The sequence below is a fragment of the Columba livia genome, chromosome 3 (genome assembly GCF_036013475.1).
Source record: "Columba livia isolate bColLiv1 breed racing homer chromosome 3, bColLiv1.pat.W.v2, whole genome shotgun sequence".
Lineage (NCBI taxonomy): Eukaryota > Metazoa > Chordata > Aves > Columbiformes > Columbidae > Columba > Columba livia.
The window spans coordinates 61,727,114-61,747,556 of record NC_088604.1 but is presented as its reverse complement, the minus strand read 5'-3'; the positions used below and the strand labels follow the sequence as shown (position 1 = coordinate 61,747,556).

Below are 20,443 nucleotides of genomic sequence, written 5' to 3'. Positions count from 1 at the left end.
AAAACAAAATTGCAGGTTCTTGATTTAAAATATTGGCGTCTTTGTTGGAGAGCAGATACAGAGAGAAAGGGATCTAAGAAGATAAAAATTTATTCATGGTGATTTTATTGTTGCAGTTGGTGTTTTGGTTTCCTTTGCAAAAACTACCTGTTTATCAAATCAGTGAAATTTACTAAATACCAGCTGCAAATGGAAGCTGAGCCAGTGCATGCTTGGGATTATCTGTGTGGTAGAGACATGCAGAAGACTCAACCATGTTCTTCTTAATTTGCTGAATTTATTATTAATATTTTTTTCAGAACTGGTGGAGTAAGAAGTTAGAATTCCTTATGCAGTGCAAATGTTATGCCTTCCTTTCAGTGATTTGGAATAAATTTAAAAATATATAACATCTTCAGATCTTTTTGTGTAAAAAGATTTCTTCTAACACTTACTTTTACCTAATCTACAAACAAGCCCAAATTTTAAAAACAAATCACTTAATTGAATCCAGACCATACATTTTGGGTTTATATTTTTTGTTTTAAAGCTTTCAGCTTTTCTACGTGACATTTTAAAATCTAGTTTTGATGTCTTCTAAGGCAACATTCACAACATGTCCTTATTAAGGCATTCTTTGGGTGTAGAAATGTATAACTATGACATTTTTCTTAGTCATTCTTAATATTTTGTTAGCCTGAGCACCATGAAGTTAATGAGCCTGTAGCCTTTTAGGATTATAATGGTATGTAATTTATGTATAACAATTATACAAAATATTTTTATATTTAAGGGATGTTTGTACATACATTATATATCTTAGTTCTTTTTTAGGAAATAAGACTTGTTAGAAATCTGTTGTAAATACAGACAGCGCCTGGATCCACGGTTAAGAATATCCAATTTGTGAATTACGTATTTTTTTCCCCTCAGTTGTTATTGTAGCAGAGTATTTTTCTTTCCTTTCAGCTGAGCAGTAGTTTAGTTCTGTTTCTCTGTAATGATGAGATATATAAGCAGTCTACTCTGTTAGTGCCAGAAGTGACTCTTAGTCTGCTTTGTATCCTTTGAATTGTGCTTTGAGTTTTCTGCAGTACTCTGGTAAAAATGTTTACTATAATGATGTTACTTTCACAGAGACTACAATGGGCTGCAAATTGTTTTCAATTAATTAGTTTGAGTAGTCTCATGTCTCAGTAGCCTTTAGTCAGAGAATAATCATTGTTTTTGAAACCAAAGGCAGGCAGTTAATGGCAAAACTTCGGGAGTGTAGATTAGGTCTATTAGACTTATATTTGTTTTCCACTGATTTCTCAATGTAATTGACTGACATTCATACTTAAACAGTAAATAATTCCTTCATAATTCTGTATGCCAGCACAGTGCTCAGCTGATTTCAAGTATTACAGCTCAGCTTTGAAAACAGTTTATTTTTTTTCTTTTTAAATGTGCCATCAATTGACAGCAGGGATGGTTAATATCCATTCTGACATGACTGGATGGAATTCCAAAAATCTTCAGAAATATCATGGCCTTTGGCAAATGCAGCTGTCTTAGAATCAAGTCAAGTGTACAAAATTATGTGTTGTAAACTTGATCTTTTTCATGTAAATATGATTCTTTTGTATGAGAAGTTGTGAGCACTTCATCTGATGTCTGTGAAAAATTGCAAACATTGTCCTTATCTTAGTCTCATCTTCAATAAATATTACTGCAGATGCTGTGAAATTATAGGACTTAACTGGTACTCTCTGTGACTTCTCAGTTATATTTGCTAGCTTTCAAAATATTAGTCCTTATGGACAAGTTTCACACCTATTAGGTCACAAGAATTCGCTGTTTAGATGAGTCTCTTTTTTTGTTATAGAATTTGTAGACTTCAAATTGAAGTTCTGCTCTTTGATTAAATGGGTTTGAAGTGAGAAGTGAGTGTGGGAGCAATATGTTGACTATCAGATTTTTTTCACTGGAGTTCCAGTAATGATTAGTGTAAGAATGTCTTTCCTACTTGTATTTTTCCTTTACCATTTCTTTAGACCATAGGGATATTATTAAGTCAGTGTCATTCTTTTGAAACAGAGTTGGCTGATCATGTTTGACTTGATTATTTTTCCAGCTGGGGTTGGTGTCTAAAGAGTTAAATTATCCCCTGCATTTCTTATACAAAAAAGGCATTTATAACTTAGGCATGCCTGTCTGTGTATAGTGATATGTTAAAGGACTTGGAAAAGATGACAGTCTGACCTGAATTTCTGGAATGATTGACTTCTGATGTCTAAAATGCTCCTGAAGTATGGTAACAGACCTAATTAGTAGACTCAGTTCCAAAGCTTTAGTAATCCCAGAATAAGGTGATCAGGACTGAGCTAGAAGTCTGTTCGTACTACAGTTGTGTGTATGACTTATTTTTTTCTGAATTAAAATTTCTTATCTCATTTAAAACCTAGTGTTAGCAGCTCTGTTCCGAGTCTCAAATGTAGCTCCGTAAGCATGCAGGTTTTAGAATTTTAACTGAGGTTTGTTTAAACTTTGATAGACACATTGTTAAGACTTGTAAAGGCCTTATTGAGCAAAGGAGAGCAGTGCGAAGTAACTAATTAACACTGCTCACATTGCTGAGAGGAAAACATTGAGATGGGAAAGCAGTGTCAAGTAACGGGCACAGTGGCTTCAGGTAGACTTGTATAGGAGTGCTCAGAAGTAGCAACACCAGATCTGAGCGGTCTTATTTGGCCAGGCCACAGCATGACCACTAATGCTGGGATCAGAGAATGCCTTAATCTTCATTTTACATTAGAAAAAAGCCAGAAGCTTATCTTTGTTCTTTGAGTCTTTTCTGTCTCACTTTTGTTCTGATATATTGATAAAAGGTGATGTGAAGAGAAAATATTAAAATCAAAAAAGAAAATAATTATTACCAAGGAATATCAATCACTTGAATGCTTCAATTATAAAGGAGGTCTGAAAGGTATCAAAATGTCTATATAAATGCTGCCCTTTTCAGCATTTAGCACTTAAGTAGAAGTTTTGCAGGAAGAACATTCAACTTAATGCTGCATGGTAGAAACATCCACAATTAGAACATCCATGTGACTTCCCTTGCACTATGTATTACTGGAGTAATATTTTGAAATCGTAAATAAATTACTGCAGTAAATATCTCTACCTCCTGAAGCTAGATGCTTTCTTGGTGCTTGTACGGATACTTTGGCTGCTACCGTTTGTTCCAGAACATACAGTTGCTTGAGTGTTATAGAATCATCCTGAAGTCTCAAATTGTCACAGACTGGCACAGGCATTGCACATTCTTGTTTCTTCGTCTCCTGTTGCTTGAACTCTTCACAGCACCACCAAGAGAAAGGAGACACCCTTGTTCTGAGAGCAGTTCTTAGCAGCCCGATACGTGAACATATCTTTCCCTTCTAAGGGGGGTTTCTTTGAGTAAGTCAAAGAAGTTGGAGTTGCAAGTGCTCTTGATGTGACATTCTGTTCAGCTGCATCATTTCAACCTTTTCTGCTCCTCTTAAATGCAAAGCACACTACTTTCTTTAGGCTGCAGCCTTAGGAGAAATTTAGAGTAAAATAAACAAACTATTGCTATCAACCACTTGTTCCTGTGTATATTGTAGCTGCTGAGGTGTTCCTTGGTTGTACAGTAGACAGACTCAGTTTCATGAAAGACCAGATAACTTAACAGAGCAACTTTTTCTGGCTTACTAAGTGGAGTAATTACACTGTGTGATCAGATAGATGAGCAGCAGTTAGTGCTCAGGAATGGGGAACTGTGCAGCTGAGAGCAAAGGAAGGAAGAGCTATTTCGGTTAAGCATTAAGGTAAAGCTGATGGGAAGAGGAGACAGGTATGTGAAATATCTCCTTTTAAAAGAACCTCTCTTTATGCATGAAGAATTAAAAATGGTTCTTGTAGCTCCCCAGGCTGTTTTTTGTTGCTTCAAATTTTTTTAGTTTCAAGTTCTTCTTGCTGCTTTATTACCATTACTGCTCCTAAGATACCTCTGTCATGAGCACCTACTCTTCCAGAAGAGCAGTGGTAGAGAGAATCTTAATGCAAGCAAAGAGCAACTCTGCCTTGAGGTCTTCCAGCTGTGACTTTTTACTTAGGAGGACAGTAGTTGCTTTCTAAGTAAGTGTTCATCTGTCTGTCTGGATTTTCCTTTGTTGGGGCTATTGACCATGTCATAAAGGAATATGGTTATTTATTCTGTCCTCTTTTTGAGGTTATTTGACAATAATTTGTTGATGATTTATAGTCAAGTAGGACAGGCTGTGGCTCTAGGTATTTGGAGAAATGGTCCCTCTAGAATCAGTATCTTGAACATTTTTGTATTAGGTTGTTGCAAAAGTAATTGCAGTTTTGGACTGTAAATTTTAAATCCTGATAACTAGGCTTAAACACATCTTTATTAATCAAAATAGGAACCATGACAATCTGCAAATTTTTGCCAATGAGAGATAAGTTTGTGTATTCCTGTAGTGTAAAAATCCCTGCTTTAGGATTAGCGAACTCTTGGAAAGCATTTTCCACATCCAGCTGGTTGTGGAAGCGTTTTTCCTGCAAAAAGTTGTCAAGATGCTTGAAGAAGTGGCAGTTGGTTGGTGAGAGGTCAGGTCAGCAAAACTTCATAGCCCAGTTGGCTCACTTTTTGAAGCATTGGTTGTGTGATGTGCGGTCAGGCATTGTTGTGGAGAAGACTTGAGCCCTTTCTGTTGATGGACGCTGGCTGCAGGCATTGCAGATTTTGGTGCATCTCATTGATTTGATGAACATACCTCTCAGGTGTCATGATCTCACTGGGATTCAGAAAGCTGTAGTGGATCAGACTGGCAGCAGACCACCCAACAGTGACCATGACCTTTTTTGGTGCAAGTTTGGCTTTGTGAAGTGCTTTGGAGGTTTTTCTGAGTCCGATCACTGAGATGGTCATCGCTGGTTATCATATAAAGTCCATTTTTCATCACAGTTGTTGTGTAGAACAAGCGATGGCAACACATCAAAACAATCATTTTTTTGCGTTTTCGGTCAGCTCATGACACACCGACTTATCGAGCCTTTTCCCCTTTCCAGTTTGCTTCAAATGCTGAATGACCATAGAATGGTCGACGTGGAGTTCTTTGGCAACTTCTCGTGTAGTTTTAAGAGGATCAGCTTTGATGTGAACTTTGGATGGGTGGCCACTACATTTCTCATCTTCAAGGCTCTCATCTCCTTCGCAAAACTTCTGGAACCACCACTGCTCTGTATGTTGATTAGCAGTTCCTGGGCCAAACGCATTGTTGATGTTGCAAGTTGTCTTTCCTACTTTATGAACCATTGTGAATTTGAGTAAGAAAATAATTCAAATTTGGTTTTTGTCTAACGTAATCTCCATAGTCTAAAATGCATATAAAATAAACAGCAAGTAATAATTCAGTAGCAAAAAGACAAAGTGAGAAAAGCACATTAAAACGATGTATAACATAATCACGTTTATTTAAGAATGTGTTCCAATATCAAAGGGCAAATTTCAACAATGCAAAAAACACTATTACTTTTGTACCAACCTAATAGTTGCATATAGGGTGTATCTGCCTCTTCTTTATGGATTGATTGATGGTAGTTACCATGTGCTACCAAATCAAGAAGGAAACCACTGACCTCTAGAGAGCTGTGGAGCTCTGCGGAAGAAGCTCTGCAGGTAAGATTTGTGTGTATGGCTTGTGACAGCTTTTGCAGGAACTACTAGCAAGACCACAAGCTTTGATTGCAAATGGAAAAATCAAAGCTACTGCATTAGGAAGTGTCTTTGGTAAGTAAGACTAATCCATTGTGAGCGTATGTGCTACCAGGAACAGTATGAGATGCTGTAGACCACTTTTGGAGTGGGCTGAAGTTAGGAATCACCTAAAATATAACTGCTTTAACTACAGTAGGTAAAAATTCTGTGGCTTTGTATGTGTGTGGTGTATGACATATTCACTTGTTTAGATACATATTTATTATGTGTATCTGTCATAAATCAGAAATTTAAATTTTTGGTGCGTTTTGTCTCCTGCTTTTCTATTAACAGAGTGAAAGCATGACTTGAAATCTGCCAGTTCTTACTCAGGGAGTGGACATCCTTGTAAAACCAGCCCCAAAGTAGAGGGGCAGAAGCATTCCTCTGAGGCTTAAAATATTGAGTCTTTTTTTAACCAGCTAATTAACTTATTTCTGACATGATTCATTCTGAAATTTCTTATGATTGAAACGTATGTATGTTTGAACATGAAATGACCTGTGGAATGGGAAAGTTTAGAACTAAGTATCTGTAGAGAATTGTCAGAGCTGATGACTATTTTTCCTTCCTGTTGGTGTTTTAGCAGTCAGCTTCCACTGTGGATATGTTCAGTGTGAAAATCAAGGGTGGAGGAGTATAAGAAGAGGCTCAGAGAGCAGGAGACTCTAAATAGTTCATTGCCAGAGAACGTGTGTCACCTTGGAAGTCCTCCAATACTATTGGTTTTGTTTCTAAAAAGGCTTGTGTTCTGAAGCCAGGCTTGTGGCATTGACTGAGATCTACCTTCATAGAACAGTTAGTAAGACTTAAAAGGAAAACCTTACTAATTGTTATGCAACAAAGTACAACAATGTCCCAAGTATACCCTGTGCCTGGGAATTGTTGGTATCAACTAATTAATTATATTTACGACTATGCTTCTTAAGTGCCTAGTAAGGTAGATGTATGAGAGGTAATACTATACTTGCTATTCAGCATGAACATTGCCTGCTTTACACTTAATGAATTAAATATAGCAGTTCTTTATATCCTTCATAAGTACATTTTGCAAATGATCTTCGGATACGTTTGAGACTATTTAAATGTTTATCATATACTGCTAGTAGTGGTGAAACATAGTATTCAGAGCAATACTTGAACTATGTATTTTAGTGGCTTTGGGTTTTGTCCTGTCTCCATTTTTTTTTCTTGTGTGCCACCATGTGCTAAGGTTTGTGGAGAACTAAGTCAGAGACTTGACTTGATTAAAAATAACTCATCAAAATAAGGATATTTGTCAGTTTTCTGTCTTGTTCCTCCTACAAAGTGCTGTCAACAACTGTTGCATCTGAGAGGCTACCTGTCAAGTGGGGTTTTTCTGAAGAAAAGTTGAAAATTCTTGATGAATAACTAGGCAGTATTGCTTAATGATAGGTGAGAGACTGTAGTTAGAAAACTGTGCCAAGCTGTGGTCTGCAGTTAGTGAGACAGGTTGAGATAAAGCAAGTGACAGGAGTTGATGTATTGGACAGTGGTTGCAGTATAACAAGATTAGAAGGTAATGAGTTGTGAGGAAAGGAATGTATTCAGTCTAGAAAAAAAGCACAAAAGAGGTTTTGATAGGTCTTTGGTATGTAGTGATGGTCAGAGTTATTTTTTCTGCTATAATAGCAATGATTAGGAAATATTTTTTCAACTTCCCTTACACATTCCCAGATTACATTATGCTGTAGAGGTATGGTTAGTTTTTGTTGCAGCTGAGGTGAGTGGATTACATTACTTGGGAAGAGCATTTTTGTAAGATGGCATATTCTAGTATCCAATTTGAGCCTGTATTCCAATAAACGTTCTATTTTGTGTAAGTTTGCAAAGAGCTTTAGAATTCTCATCAGTGAATTGTTGCATATGGGATACAGAAATAACATTGTTGACATGATAATGTTTTTTATTTTAAACTGTGAATCAAAGTCAGTCTGTAATCATAGTTGCATTTTTATTAAATAACCAAAAACTCAATGCAATTTGTATCAAATATTGTAAAATTAAGGCGAAAACTTGGTTTTGCACCTCTGGTCATGGTTTATATGATATTGTTTCTGGTGACTGTTTCATTGAAACATTGAACTTTCTTACTGTGAGGATGATAAGACACTGAAAGAGGTTGCTCAGAGAGCTTGTAGAGTCTGCATCCTTGGACGCACTCAAAATCCAACTGGGCACAGTCCTAATAACCTGCTGTAGCTGAGCTTGCTTCAAGCAGAGGGAATAGATCATCTCCAGAGGACCTTTCCAAGCTCAACTATTCTGTGGTTCTACATAGGATTTCTTTGTGTTTAATGTTTTTACAAGTCTTACACCAACAGTATAAACATGAAAATTCCTGCCAAGTCACAGTAGGACTGCTAGAATACCTGAAATTAAGAATGCATTAATAAAATCAGGGCCAAAATGTATATTCTGAATCACAGTTCTTTTTTCTTTGTATCAGTATGGGATTTTTTTTTTTTTTTAAGTGGATAAACTTGTATTAATGTTCTAGTTCAAATGAGGTGATACGAAAGATCCTCTTCTGAATTTTTTCACTCACCCCTGCCTGTCAGCATACCCAGTGTGTGTTATAATTTCAGCCTTCAAAAGCTGCCTTAAAGTCTTGCCTCTTACCACCCTCTGGTATGGAACAGTAGGTACTTTAGTAACTCTCCAAGCAGATTAAATATTTTTATCTTTACTAGGTAGGTGGCATGCATGTTGCTTCATTGACTGTTTTACCATTGAGGTCATCCCTGCTTAAATGCTGTTGTACTTTTGCATTAATAATGTTTAGAGATAATGGGTTTGATTTGCCTTGTAGAAGAACCTGGGTGCAGGGGGACTGGGATATTCCTGAAGACTCTCTCAGAGAGGTTTTCTGAGTTCAGCAACTTGTGTTTCACCTCATTTGACAGAGATATGATTTGTTTCAACTCATCTGGAATTTTTAAAGGTTCTCAAGTCTTAGGGTTTTTTTGTTTGTAAGCCTTTCCAAGTTCAAGGACCTCTTATTTGTAACCTGCAAGAGTTCTAGAAGGTGTTAGAAATGGTGCCCCTTGTCAACATATTGCTTCCCATGTATGTCTCATCTCTGCCAGCTCCTGATATTGTTGATGCTGCTGTTACTTCTTTGCAGTGTAGATGTCTAAGCATGCAATTTCATAATTTACATCTACTGCAATGTTTTGTGGTGCTGTTTTGGTTGGGTGTGGGGGAGAGTTGTGGGTTTTTTTTGTTTGGGTGGTGTTGTTGGGTTTTTTGTTTAGTTTTGGGAGTTATTTTGTATCAACAGTTTCCAGCAATTCTGGAGCTTCACAGAGTTGTTGGCCTTAATCTGATTAATTGCAGTAGTGTGACCTCAGTATCTTCGTATCTAAGGAGATTAAAACAGTCATGGAGCATTTAGTGTTGAAGATGGCTCTGCATTCCTTGACGAATTTAAGGAAATTCCTTGTCCTTTCTCTTCCCAAGAAAATGAAATCTCTAAACATAAATCTCAGAGAACCAATCCCTTGATTATTTTTTTTAATTATTATTCTGCCCCCTTCGTCATTATAGCTTATTACCTGTTGAATGTGTAAATCCTCATTCAAGGAGATTATAGGAAGCTGTTTTGATTATGTTCAAGAGTGCTGCCAGTCAGCAGAGCAGTCTCCACTAAATGCTTGCATTTAATGATTTTACTCAACCTTCAGTCATATTTCTGATTGTGTTATATTCAGTCTTTGAAATAAAGGACTCCTTTAACTATCTGTGGGTGGATTCGACAGCAACTTTTTCACTTTTTCAGCAGCATGAGGGCATTCTGTTTTTTTTTTTTTATCCTTAGCATTTTCCTTTTCTTATATGTCTGGTCTATTTTCTACATTTATATCTATTCACTTTGAATCCATGCTTGTATTTCCTTTCTAATACTTATCTGCTATGGTAGCTTAATTATTAATGCAGTTTTTACCTGAAAATTTTTTCAACCTGGCAGTACCGACTAGCTCCAAACAAGATAATCTCTAGTCCAGGACTGGCTTTGAGATTGCCTGAAGCCATTGCTGCTTAGTGGTTCCATAGGCTCCAAATGTCTGTGTTACTTCTCTAAGAAGCTTTTCCAGAGTCTGCTCAGTTATTCATCTGTCAGTGCTAGGCTACTGGATCCACAAGCTTTTTCTGTGTTAGGTGTAGTCAAGTACATGGATGTTCATCATTATTCCAGAATGCAGTGCTTTAAAAAAAGGAATTACTCTTGCTGTTGCCCTGGTTTGAATTGCTAGCTGTCTCTTGAATCTTCACTGCTTTAGTTCTGCTAGTTATTTAAACGTAGCATAATTATTTTTGGCATTAGCTTGGGTATATGCAATTTGGTTTAGATGTTGATGCCTCAAAGTTTTTCTTGTTTGAATTGTCACCTGTCGATTTAGACTCATTTCTTTCCTTGTAGCACTTTCTGTAGTCCAACCAACTTATTGAAACTAATGTATTGTATTCAACTGTATTGACTTCTTTTATCTTAGTTAATGAACTTTAGAATGTACCCTGACTTCTGTCCAGACATCATGCTGCAGGAATATTATAATTGGAAAATGCAAATAACACAGGTGCTGTAGGACAATGTGGGAAGTGTAAAGCAGACATAGCCAAGTGATTTAATGCAACTAGCTTCTCTCTAGCAGGATTTGAGCTGCATGCACAGCCCTAGACCTGCTGATCCTCTTGGGTCTTCTTTGGGACAAAGTGTTTTTCAGCTTCCCACACCTGCATGTGACAGGTTTTACAACAGCTTATTTTCAGGAGGTCCTAGAATCCTGGTGCAGCTTTTTGATAAGCAATATCTAGCTTAGCTATAGGTAATAAGCCCATCCATTTGCCTGATTGTATGGAGTTACCAAAGGCTGTTTCCTGTTTCAGCAGTGTTGAAGCATACAGACTAATTCCTTGTGGGTCACATGGTTCAGTTGCTGATCTGTGAAAATGTAGTTGACTTTTTCAGTAGGAGCTTGCCTAAAAGTGGGGCTCCTCCGCCTTTCAGAACTGTGATCTCTGAAAGCTGGGAAATCTTTTAGGACAGCTTTCTCTAAGCCCAGTAATGGTCCATCCCACTAGTTAGGAAAATTACCAAATGTGTCAGGAGACCAGATTTGCCAAACAGGGACATTATGGCTGAGCTGTGAGGAGAGAAATTGGCAGCCATGGATGTAGATGAGGCTGAGATTCTCAGTGCCTTCACTGCATTGATCTTCAAAGATAAGGTCTCATGGGCTTTTGTGGATGGACATGGGATTGAAGGAGGAAAGAAACTAGTAGTATCACAAGAAGATTGATGGATCTTTTGAGAAATATCAAGTTCATGGGATTAGATGGGATACTTCTGTGGGTGCTGAGAGAATTAGCTCATATCATTGCAAGCCACCTTTCTCATTGAATAGTTGTGGGGGATCAGGGCTGGGCCTCAGACTAGAGAAAGATGTTGCAGCCATCTTCAGGAAGGGCACGAAGGTTAATTTGAGGAACTGCAGACTGGTCAGCTGCAACTTGGTCTCTGAGAAATTGTGAAGCAAATCTGCTTGGAAGCCATTTCTAGGCATATGAAGGTGAAAATAGTTATTAGAATTAGAAGCATGGAATTACCAAGGGTACTTGTCAACCGGATTGTCTGCTGTGATGTGCAAGCCTAGAACTGTGGTTGAAGAAAGAAAAGTAGTGATGTAATCTACCTTGACTTCAATAAAGCTTTCACCATGGTGTCCAAGAGTATCCTTGTGTCTCATTAGGAACGTTACAGTCTGGATGAGATTGCTAGGTACATGAAAAGACAATCTGAATCATTGAACTTGGAGAGTCTGATTTGTGTTGTGTCGTGCTTAGTATCTTATTAGTGACCTGGCACAAGCAGGAACGCACCCTCAGCAAGGTTGCAGGCTTTCAATGTGGAGGAGTGTACAGTCAGTATGTTTGAATACTGCTGTCTGGAGGGGCCAGAATTTTTCAAAATTCATAACAAAGAGCAAAAGCACCTTTCCGTTTTATAGAACACCAGGGGAAGAAAGGGAATAAGATAACATGACTTCTTTGTTGTACTTCTTAAACTAAATAGCATCTGTGGTGGTGTTTGGAGAACCTGAAGTTCTGTACTCTTCAATGCTGAAATCCATGCTTGTGTGGATACTTCTTTGTGTTCTGAATGAGTGCTTTATACGATTGTTTCATAAGCTAAATTTTGAGCTATAGCAAGCCTATATCAGAAAAGGCTGGAAGGTATAATTTGCAGTTGTCTAGCTTTTTCACTTTTTATAAATTCTAATCTCTCATTGAAACTCTTCAGGGAGATATTTGGGAGCAGACCATTTAACTAACTTGATTGGTAACACACTGTTCAATTTTGTCTGAGAATTATTTGGAAGTCTTAATTTTGTGTTTCCGGGTTACATTTGACAATACAATGTTAAAAATGTTGAATGCTATTCCTTCTCTGTTGCAGTTGCTGCAGACAGACAATATAGCTGCTAATGGAACAGTTGATCATGACATAGGATGTTTATTATGTGCTTTCTTGGTGTTTTTTGGGGGATGTTTGGGTTTTTTTTGTTGTTGTTTTGTTTTCTCAAAAGAACGTGATCCCATTTATTCTCTTACTGTGTCTCATATCAATTCTATAGAAGCATAGGTGAAAGACAAGGTGGGTAATTGGGAAAAAATTCAAGTTTTAGACTTGGTGCTTTGTGCTTGGTGACTTGGTAGACTGTGAGGAATCACATACTCTGACTCATTTCACGTAACATTTAAAGACTGCATGTGAAGTTGTTACTGAAATATTGTATAGAGGAAGATGTGAGCATTTAGTGCAAGGCATGCTGCTCTTGAATGTATAAAATCACCTTGGTAGATCTGCTCATGTTTTAAGTTTCTTTGTGTAAGTAGCTCTGTTCTGTTTCAGATTATGGAGCTCTGTGGTGCAACAAGACTTGGCTATTTTGGAAGAAGTCAGTTTTACATTGCTTTGAAACTCGTCGCTGTGGCCCAATCTGGTCTCCCTCTAAGAGTGGAAAGCTTAAATACAGGTAAATCACAGGATCGGGGCGGGGGTGGGAGTTGCAATTCAGTTGCTAAGCAGAATTATTTTATTTGGCTCACAGATTCTTGTAGAGTAACCTTGTAAATTAGTGTGGTATGTCTTTTTATACATGGTGCTTACTTAAAAAAAACTGTGGAGAGACTATGAAGGAAGATATTGCTACTATGTAATAAATACAAGGTGAAACACCTTACCAATACCTGTTGAATAAGTGTTGTGTTCATCATGGGGTAAATGAACAACTACTACTGACTGTTGTGTAGGTACAAGTTCATTCTATAGATTACTGACGTGAGAACTTGTGTGCCATATCCTCTGAATAAAGTACTAATAGGACTAATGTGAATTGGAAGGAAAAGAAGAATGCAATGTTTGCAGGCTTTTGTAGTTGCTGAGTTTGGGAAGCCTTGATTGCAACAAGTGAAAGGTCATATTTTCTAAAGTCAAATTCCTTCACACTTGGCTTGATAATTTTCTCCCTTCTTAGTGCAGATGTGAGGATTAGTGGTTTAAGATTTTTCTAGTGAAAAACTTGACCTGTAAAAGATCTTTGAAGTCTTATCAGCCAAAACACCTGTTATCCTACTTTCAAAGGTCAGCTGTGGTGTGGGCAGTGAAAGAGGAAAAAAGCTTACTCTGGGAAGACGATTCAGAACAGCGGGAAGAGTTTTGATATGAGGCTCTACTGTAGCTTTTTGAGTGATGTGAGTGGCTCCATGTCAGTGTTGCTTTGTAAGATGAAAATAGACTTGGGAAGGTGAAGTACTGAGTTTTTAGCCACTGCAGCCTTTTGCAGTATAGTACACAACTCACAATTAAAAAATATCTTTGGAGCACAGTTTTGCATTAAGGTGACTTCCCTAGTAGATTTTATGTCAATAGAATACATGTTATGATATAACTTATATATTCTAGTAATTAAAAGAAAGCTTAGGAGTTTTTTGTGTCTAAAGGATATAGATTAAACAGAATAATTAAGGAAACTATGTTAAAAACAACCTGGTATGACTGAAGTATTTGTGAAAGCTATCCAAAAGTAAAGGAATCATTGTGTATGCTTTTACAGTTATGTTTATTGTAGGCTCATACAGACTGTGTATACTGCTTTCGTGGGGTTTTTTGTAGCTTTCTGGAAAAGTGCAGTGTTTCAGTCAACATTTTGCTAGCATTCAAGTTCCTTTCTGCTCACAAGCCACTCTGTTTACAAACAGTTTATCTAGCTTTCCTGATGAGTTTTCAGAATGCTACAGAATAGGAAAGTTGGAAAAGGAACTTTCAACTCTTAACATCAGATAGAAACTGGGACTTGATATATTGTGGGATTTCTCATCAAATGCCTGTTTAAGAAGGCAAAGGTTAAAATCAGTGTATGTAGCTTTTTCCAGCGTTTTGTATGCTTGGTTTTATTTTAATGAAAAATACCTTGACTGGAAGGAACTTTTCTATTAAAACAAAGGGGGAGGAGGGGGGAAATTTGAAGGAAGGAGTGAAAATGAAGATACAGAATTAATTCCAAAATATAGAATATGTTGCTGTAAAAATAGCAACTATTGGATCTTTTATAGTGGAATACATTTCCTTGATGCATGACAGTACTAGAAATACTTGTGATGGTTTCTGGACTTCGAGGAATAATTTTCTGTAACTGGTTCCAAACCTACTAAATACAACAAGTACAATTGACAGAACATTTATTTTTACCCTAACTATTTTTAGCTTTAGTTGTCTGTTGCCTTGGTTGCAGTGGTTCCAGTTCTGTCTATGAAGTCTGTGCTCCTAGGATGTTTACAGAATCACAGAATCAACTGGGTTGGAAAAGACCTCAGAGATCATTGAGTCCAACCCTTGGTCCAACTCTAGTCCGTTTACTAGATCATGGCACTAAGTGCCATGTCCAGTCTCAGTTTAAAAACCTCCAGGGACGGTGAGTCCACTACCTCCCTGGGCAGGCCATTCCAATGCCTGGCCACTCTCTCTGTAAAGAATTTCTTTCTAATATCCAGCCTAAATTTCCCCTGGCAGAGTTTAAGCCCATGCCCCCTTGTCCTATTGCTAACTGCCTGGGAGAAGAGACCAATCCCCACCTGGCTATAACTTCCCTTCAGGTAGTTATAGAGAGTGATGAGGTCACCTCTAAGCCTCCTCTTCTCTACACTAAACAACCCCAGCTCCCTCAGCCTCTCCCCATAGGTCTTATGTTCAAGTCCCTTCACCAGTCGTGTTGCTCTTCTCTGGACCCGCTCCAGCACTTCAGTGTCTTTCCTGAACAGAGTGGCCCAGAACTGAACACAATACTCCAGGTGTGGCCTCACCAATGCAGAGTACAGGGGAAGGATCACTTCCCTTGTCCTGCTGACCACGCTGTTTTTGATACAGGACAGGATACCGTTGGCCTTTTTGGCCACCTGGGCACACTGTTGGCTCATGTTGAGCTTCCTGTCAATTAGCACCCCCAGGTCCCTTTCTGTCTGACTGCTCTCCAGCCACTCTGCGCCCAGCCTGTAGCGCTGCAGGGGGTTGTTGTGACCAAAGTGCAGCACCCGGCATTTGGCCTTATTGAACTTCATCCCATTGGAATCAGCCCATTTTTCCAGTCTATCCAGATCCCTCTGCAGAGCCCTCCTGCCTTCCAGCAGGTCGACACTCCCTCCCAGCTTGGTGTCATCAGCAAATTTGCTGATGATGGTCTCAATCCCCTCATCTAAATCATCAATAAAGATGTTAAACAGGACTGGACCCAACACTGACCCCTGGGGAACACCACTAGTGACTGGCCGCCAGCTGGATGCAGCCCCATTCACCAGCACTCTCTGGGCCCGGCCCTCCAGCCAGTTCTTAACCCAGCGTAGAGTACACTTGTCCAAGCCATGGGCTACCAGCTTTTGCAAGAGTATATTATGGGAGACAGTGTCAAAGGCCTTGCTGAAGTCCAGATAGACCACATCCACGGCTTTCCCCTCATCCACCAGGTGAGTCACCTGATCATAAAAGGAGATCAGGTTGGTCAGACAGGTCCTGCCCCTCCTAAACCCATGCTGGCTGGGTCTGATCGCTTGTCCATCCTGAAGGTGCTGTGTGATTCCATTCAGGATGATCTGCTCCATAACCCTGCCAGGCACCGAGGTCAGGCTGACAGGCCTGTAGTTGCCAGGGTCAGCTTTGCAGCCCTTTTTGTGGACTGGGGTAACATTGGCCAATTTCCAGTCATATGGGACCTCCCCAGTGAGCCAGGACTGTTGGAAGATGATGGAGATTCAAGTGTTGTAGCAGCTACTAAGCAGCTAAAATATAGCAGGCTTGAATACTCAATGATTTTGAGCTTGGTTACCCTCCTTGGAAAACTGGGGTTCAGCAACCTGACCTGCTGGGTTCTGCCCACAGTCCATCTCCAAGAGGTCTTCTAGAGGAACTGTTAGAACCATCCCAAACTAGTCCGTTTACTCTTTTGCTCTTCAAAGTAGAACACTGAAAATCAGTTAACGCTTATTTTTTAGGACATCTGCTTTTCAGCTCTGCATTCTCTGTGTGTTTTATTCAATGATTGTCATAATGTTTTTCATTCTTTTATCTTGGTGTTTTCTCTCCACTGCTGTTCTTGTTTCTTTTGCTCTTTGGTTCATTGTGTGTCTTCAGTAGATAGGAAACTTTCTTTACGCGAAATTCCAAGTTGAGATTACAATCAAATTTTGAGTACTGAGTCCATCCAGCACAAGTGTCATCCGGTTGATTCGTAGTTAACTAAGTGCTTTTGTGATTACTGAGATTTGCAGTGTAGTGAAAATACTGGCTTTAGTTATTATGCTACAAGCTTCTAAATCTGTTGTCCTTTTGCTGTCCCAGAAAATTTTCCTTCCAGGAAGGTAAATTAGTCATAGAATATCCTGACTTGGAAGGGACATTTAAAGATCATCAAGTCCAACTACTGTCCCTGCATATGACAACCCCACAGTTCACACCGTGTGTCTGAAAGGTCTTGCCCAGTCTCTCCTTGAACAGTGGTCAGTCTTGGGGGCCGTGACACCTCCCTGGGGAGCCTGTTCCAGTGCTCCACCACCATCTGGATGAAGAACCTTTTCCTAATGTCCAGTCTGAACCTCCCCTGGCACATATTCCTGCCATTCACTCGGGTTCTGTCATTGGTCACTAAAGAGCAGAGTTTGGCACCTGCCCTTCCTCCTCCCCTGGTGAGGAAGCTGTAGACAGTGATGAGGTCTCCCCTTAGTCTCCTCTTCTCCTGGCTTCTCATACAGCTTCCCCTCCAAACCCTTCACCAACTTCGTAACCCTCTTCTGGACACTCTCCAGTAGCTTAATATCTTTTTTTATCCTGGGGCGCACAGAACTGCACACAGTGCTCCAGGTGCAGAGCAGAGCGGGACAATCACCCCTTACCCAGCTGGCCATGCTGTGCTTGATGCACCCCAGGACACAGGTGGCCCTCTTGGCTGCCAGGGCACACTGTTGGCTCATGATCAACTTGCTGTTGACCAGAACCCCCAGAATATTGAGAAATCAATGAGCAATGTCTATTTCAAAGTAATGTTTGTTTTCTAAACATGGAATATGGCTTTTGTTGAAGGTAAGTGTTAACAAGGATGCAAACATACAGGTACGGAGAAGTTTCAGATTTATTCAATATCAAGATTAAATTCCATTCATAACAGCTATTGTATTTATAACTGAGGGATTTCTGAATAGTGAAAAATGTTGTAGTGTTAGAATTACTATTTTCTGCTGTTATGGAGAAAAGACGGAGGAGAGAGGTAAACATGGCTGATTTCACTTGGCTGTGTAGAAACAGTACACTGAAACAAACCTACATTTATCTAGTCTTGTTTTTAAAGAAGACTATAATAGAGTTTTTTTGTCTTATTTTAGAGCTTTCTATACTATTTTGTTAAATAGTGCTAGACATCTCATGGCAAAGCCTCATGTTGAAACAACTGATTGCCCTGTGTCAGCTGGATGTTCTAGTATCTGTATTATCATGTTTTGGAGGGATGCAAGTTCTCACTTTTATGTAATGACTTTTTCACTTTTTGACTCATTGTAGTTCACTGTTTAGCTATGCAAATAATGTTCCTAGTGCAATATGGGGTACAAAGCTAATGTGAAAATGGGTGTCTGGGAATGAGGAAAGCATCAGGATTTGCTTTAACAGCATTTCCACATGATGGATAACTATAACTTTTGCAAAGGGGTTGTATTGCATGCTCCTTACCTGTGGTGAAAGCTGTTTGGCGCTTTGAATTGTGCTTAGTGACAGAGGCTTAAGTAAAGAATTTATGTTCTTAGTGGAGTGATGTTCTTTAATACTGGATACATAAAGATGTCTATGGATACATAAAGGTGTCTATAGTTGGATACTATGGATCCAAATGACACTCTTCTAATACAAATCAGTTTATTCTTTAGTTTTTATACAGTAAACTGTGTGCAATTTCATCTCATATTTTAATACAGTTGGTAGTACTACTGACTCATTTTCAGTATCAAAAGTAATCAATGTAAGCTATCAACAAGAGAAGCTAAATTTGAGCCATGCTTCGGAATTTGCTTTGTGCTGGAAATACAATTTCCAAGCAGGCTGTACAGCAAATTTGCAATTTATTTGTATTCACAGTGGACCAATAAAAAAGTTGTGGCTGGATTCAGAAAAATGATAGAAATCTTTCAGTGAAAAATTGAAGGCTTATGCAGTCTCATTTTTCTATCAGACTATTCTGAACCATGGTATATATAGCTGAGGACCTCTTAGCATTTTCTAGAAATTTTACTTTAAAAGTGTTTGTAACGAAGTGAAGAGATATTGGAATGCTCCTCATTGTATCCCAGTGAAACAGCTAATTTAGCTTCTATTGTAGAAACGTGTGCACAGATGTGTTAAAGGAATAGTTGCAGTTTTTGCAGTAAGACTAGATTATATTATTTCTTGTAAATATAAGCATGCAATCAGCTCACTAAAAGATGATGTTGAATGTACTGCAATATTTTAGCGTCTTTGCTCATGAACTATTCTGTATGAAGACACTCTAATTCTATATATGTTCTAGAAATGGTAGATAAATTTTGAAAATCACATTTTAATAATTAAGTGTTGGCAAAACTAAGAAAAAGTGAGCTAAATCCAGGTTATCTGGTTGCTGCTGCATTTAGTGCAGAGTTGTAGTGTAAAACTTATGGAGCTGTGTGAAGTCCTCTTTGTATACCAAAACTACAAGTTCGGTAGCAGATTCATGAAGTATAATTCAGAAAGGGCATTTGCTCTTTTCTAACTGGCAAGTTCTGTTTGATCTCTTTATCAATGATCTGGATGAGGGGATTGAGTGCACCCTTAGTAAATTTGCAGATTACGTCAATTTGTTGGGAGCGTTGATCTGCTGAGGGATAGGAAGGCCATACAGAGGGATCTGGACCACCTGGATCATTGGGCTGAGGCCAGTTGTATGAGGTTTAACACGACCAAGTGCCAGGTCCTGCACTTGGGTCACAAGAACCCCAGGCAGTGCTACAGGCTCAGAGAAAAGTGGCTGGAAAGCTGCCTGGCAGAGAGGAATCTGGGGGTGTTGATTGACAGCTGGCTGAATATGAGCCAGCAGTGTGCCCAGGTGGCCAAAAAGGCCAACAGCATCCTGACTTGTATCAGGAACAGCGTGACCAGCAGGACTAGAGAAGTGATTGTGCTACTGTACCCAACACTAGTGAGGCCCCACCTTGAATACTGTGTTCAGTTTTGGGCCCCTCATCATAAGAAAGACATTGAGGTGCTGGAGAGAGTGCAGAGAAGGCGATGAAGCTGGTGAGGGGCCTGGAACACAAGTCCCATGAGGAGCGGCTGAGGGAACTGGGGCTGTTTAGCCTGGAGAAAAGGAGGCTGAGGGGAGACCTTACCACTGTCTACGGCTGCCTGAAAGGAGGTTGTAGTATGAAGGATGTTGGTGTCTTCTCCCAAGTAGCAAGTGATAGGATAAGAGGAAATGGCCTCAAGTTGCGCAAGGGGAGGTTTAGATTGGATATTAGGAAATAATTCTTCACAGAAAGGGTTGTCAGGCATTGGAACAGGCTGCCCAGGGAAGTGGTGGACTCACCATCCCTGGAAATGTTTAAAAGACGTTTAGATGTGGTTCTTAGAGACATGGTTTAGTGCTAGAGTTTGGTTAGGTTATGGTTGGACTCGATCCTGAGGGTCTCTTCCAACTGAAACAATTCTATGACTATAGCAGCAGTCTGTGTTTAAGTAATTAAGGCAAGGGTGTAATTTTAACTGCAAAATAGAACTGCGTTTTTATTTTTAAGCATCATACTTCTGTGTAGTAAATGACTTGCTCTATCTTTTTTTTTTTTTTTAAACAGTAAAGGACCTTCCTCTTCCCAGATTTGTTATGTCAAAGAATGAACAAGAATCAAGACACACAGCCTTGTATTCTTCAGATGCTGATAACCCAGCTTCATATTCAGGTGTGATTCCTCCACCACCTGGCAGGATACAAGTCAAAAAAGGCTCTGTGAGCCATGATGCAGTTCAGCAACGTACATCAGCTGATCAACAGGTAAATTAACTTAGAAAGTTAAATCAAGCTGTTAACCACTGCCTTGCTGCATAGGTGTCAATTTGAT

General features: G+C 39.1%; 1 protein-coding gene across 14 annotated transcripts in view; it reads left to right on the top strand.

Moving 5' to 3' along the window:
- Positions 1-20,443, top strand: part of REPS1 (RALBP1 associated Eps domain containing 1) — a 66,592-nt gene that overhangs the window by 5,444 nt on the left and 40,705 nt on the right. For all 14 annotated transcript variants that reach the window (XM_065057183.1, XM_065057174.1, XM_065057173.1 and 11 more), the window contains exons 2-3: positions 12,690-12,813; positions 20,180-20,376. In XM_065057183.1, coding sequence (XP_064913255.1) covers positions 12,690-12,813; positions 20,180-20,376 — 321 coding nt within the window. The remainder of the gene's footprint in view (positions 1-12,689; positions 12,814-20,179; positions 20,377-20,443) is intronic.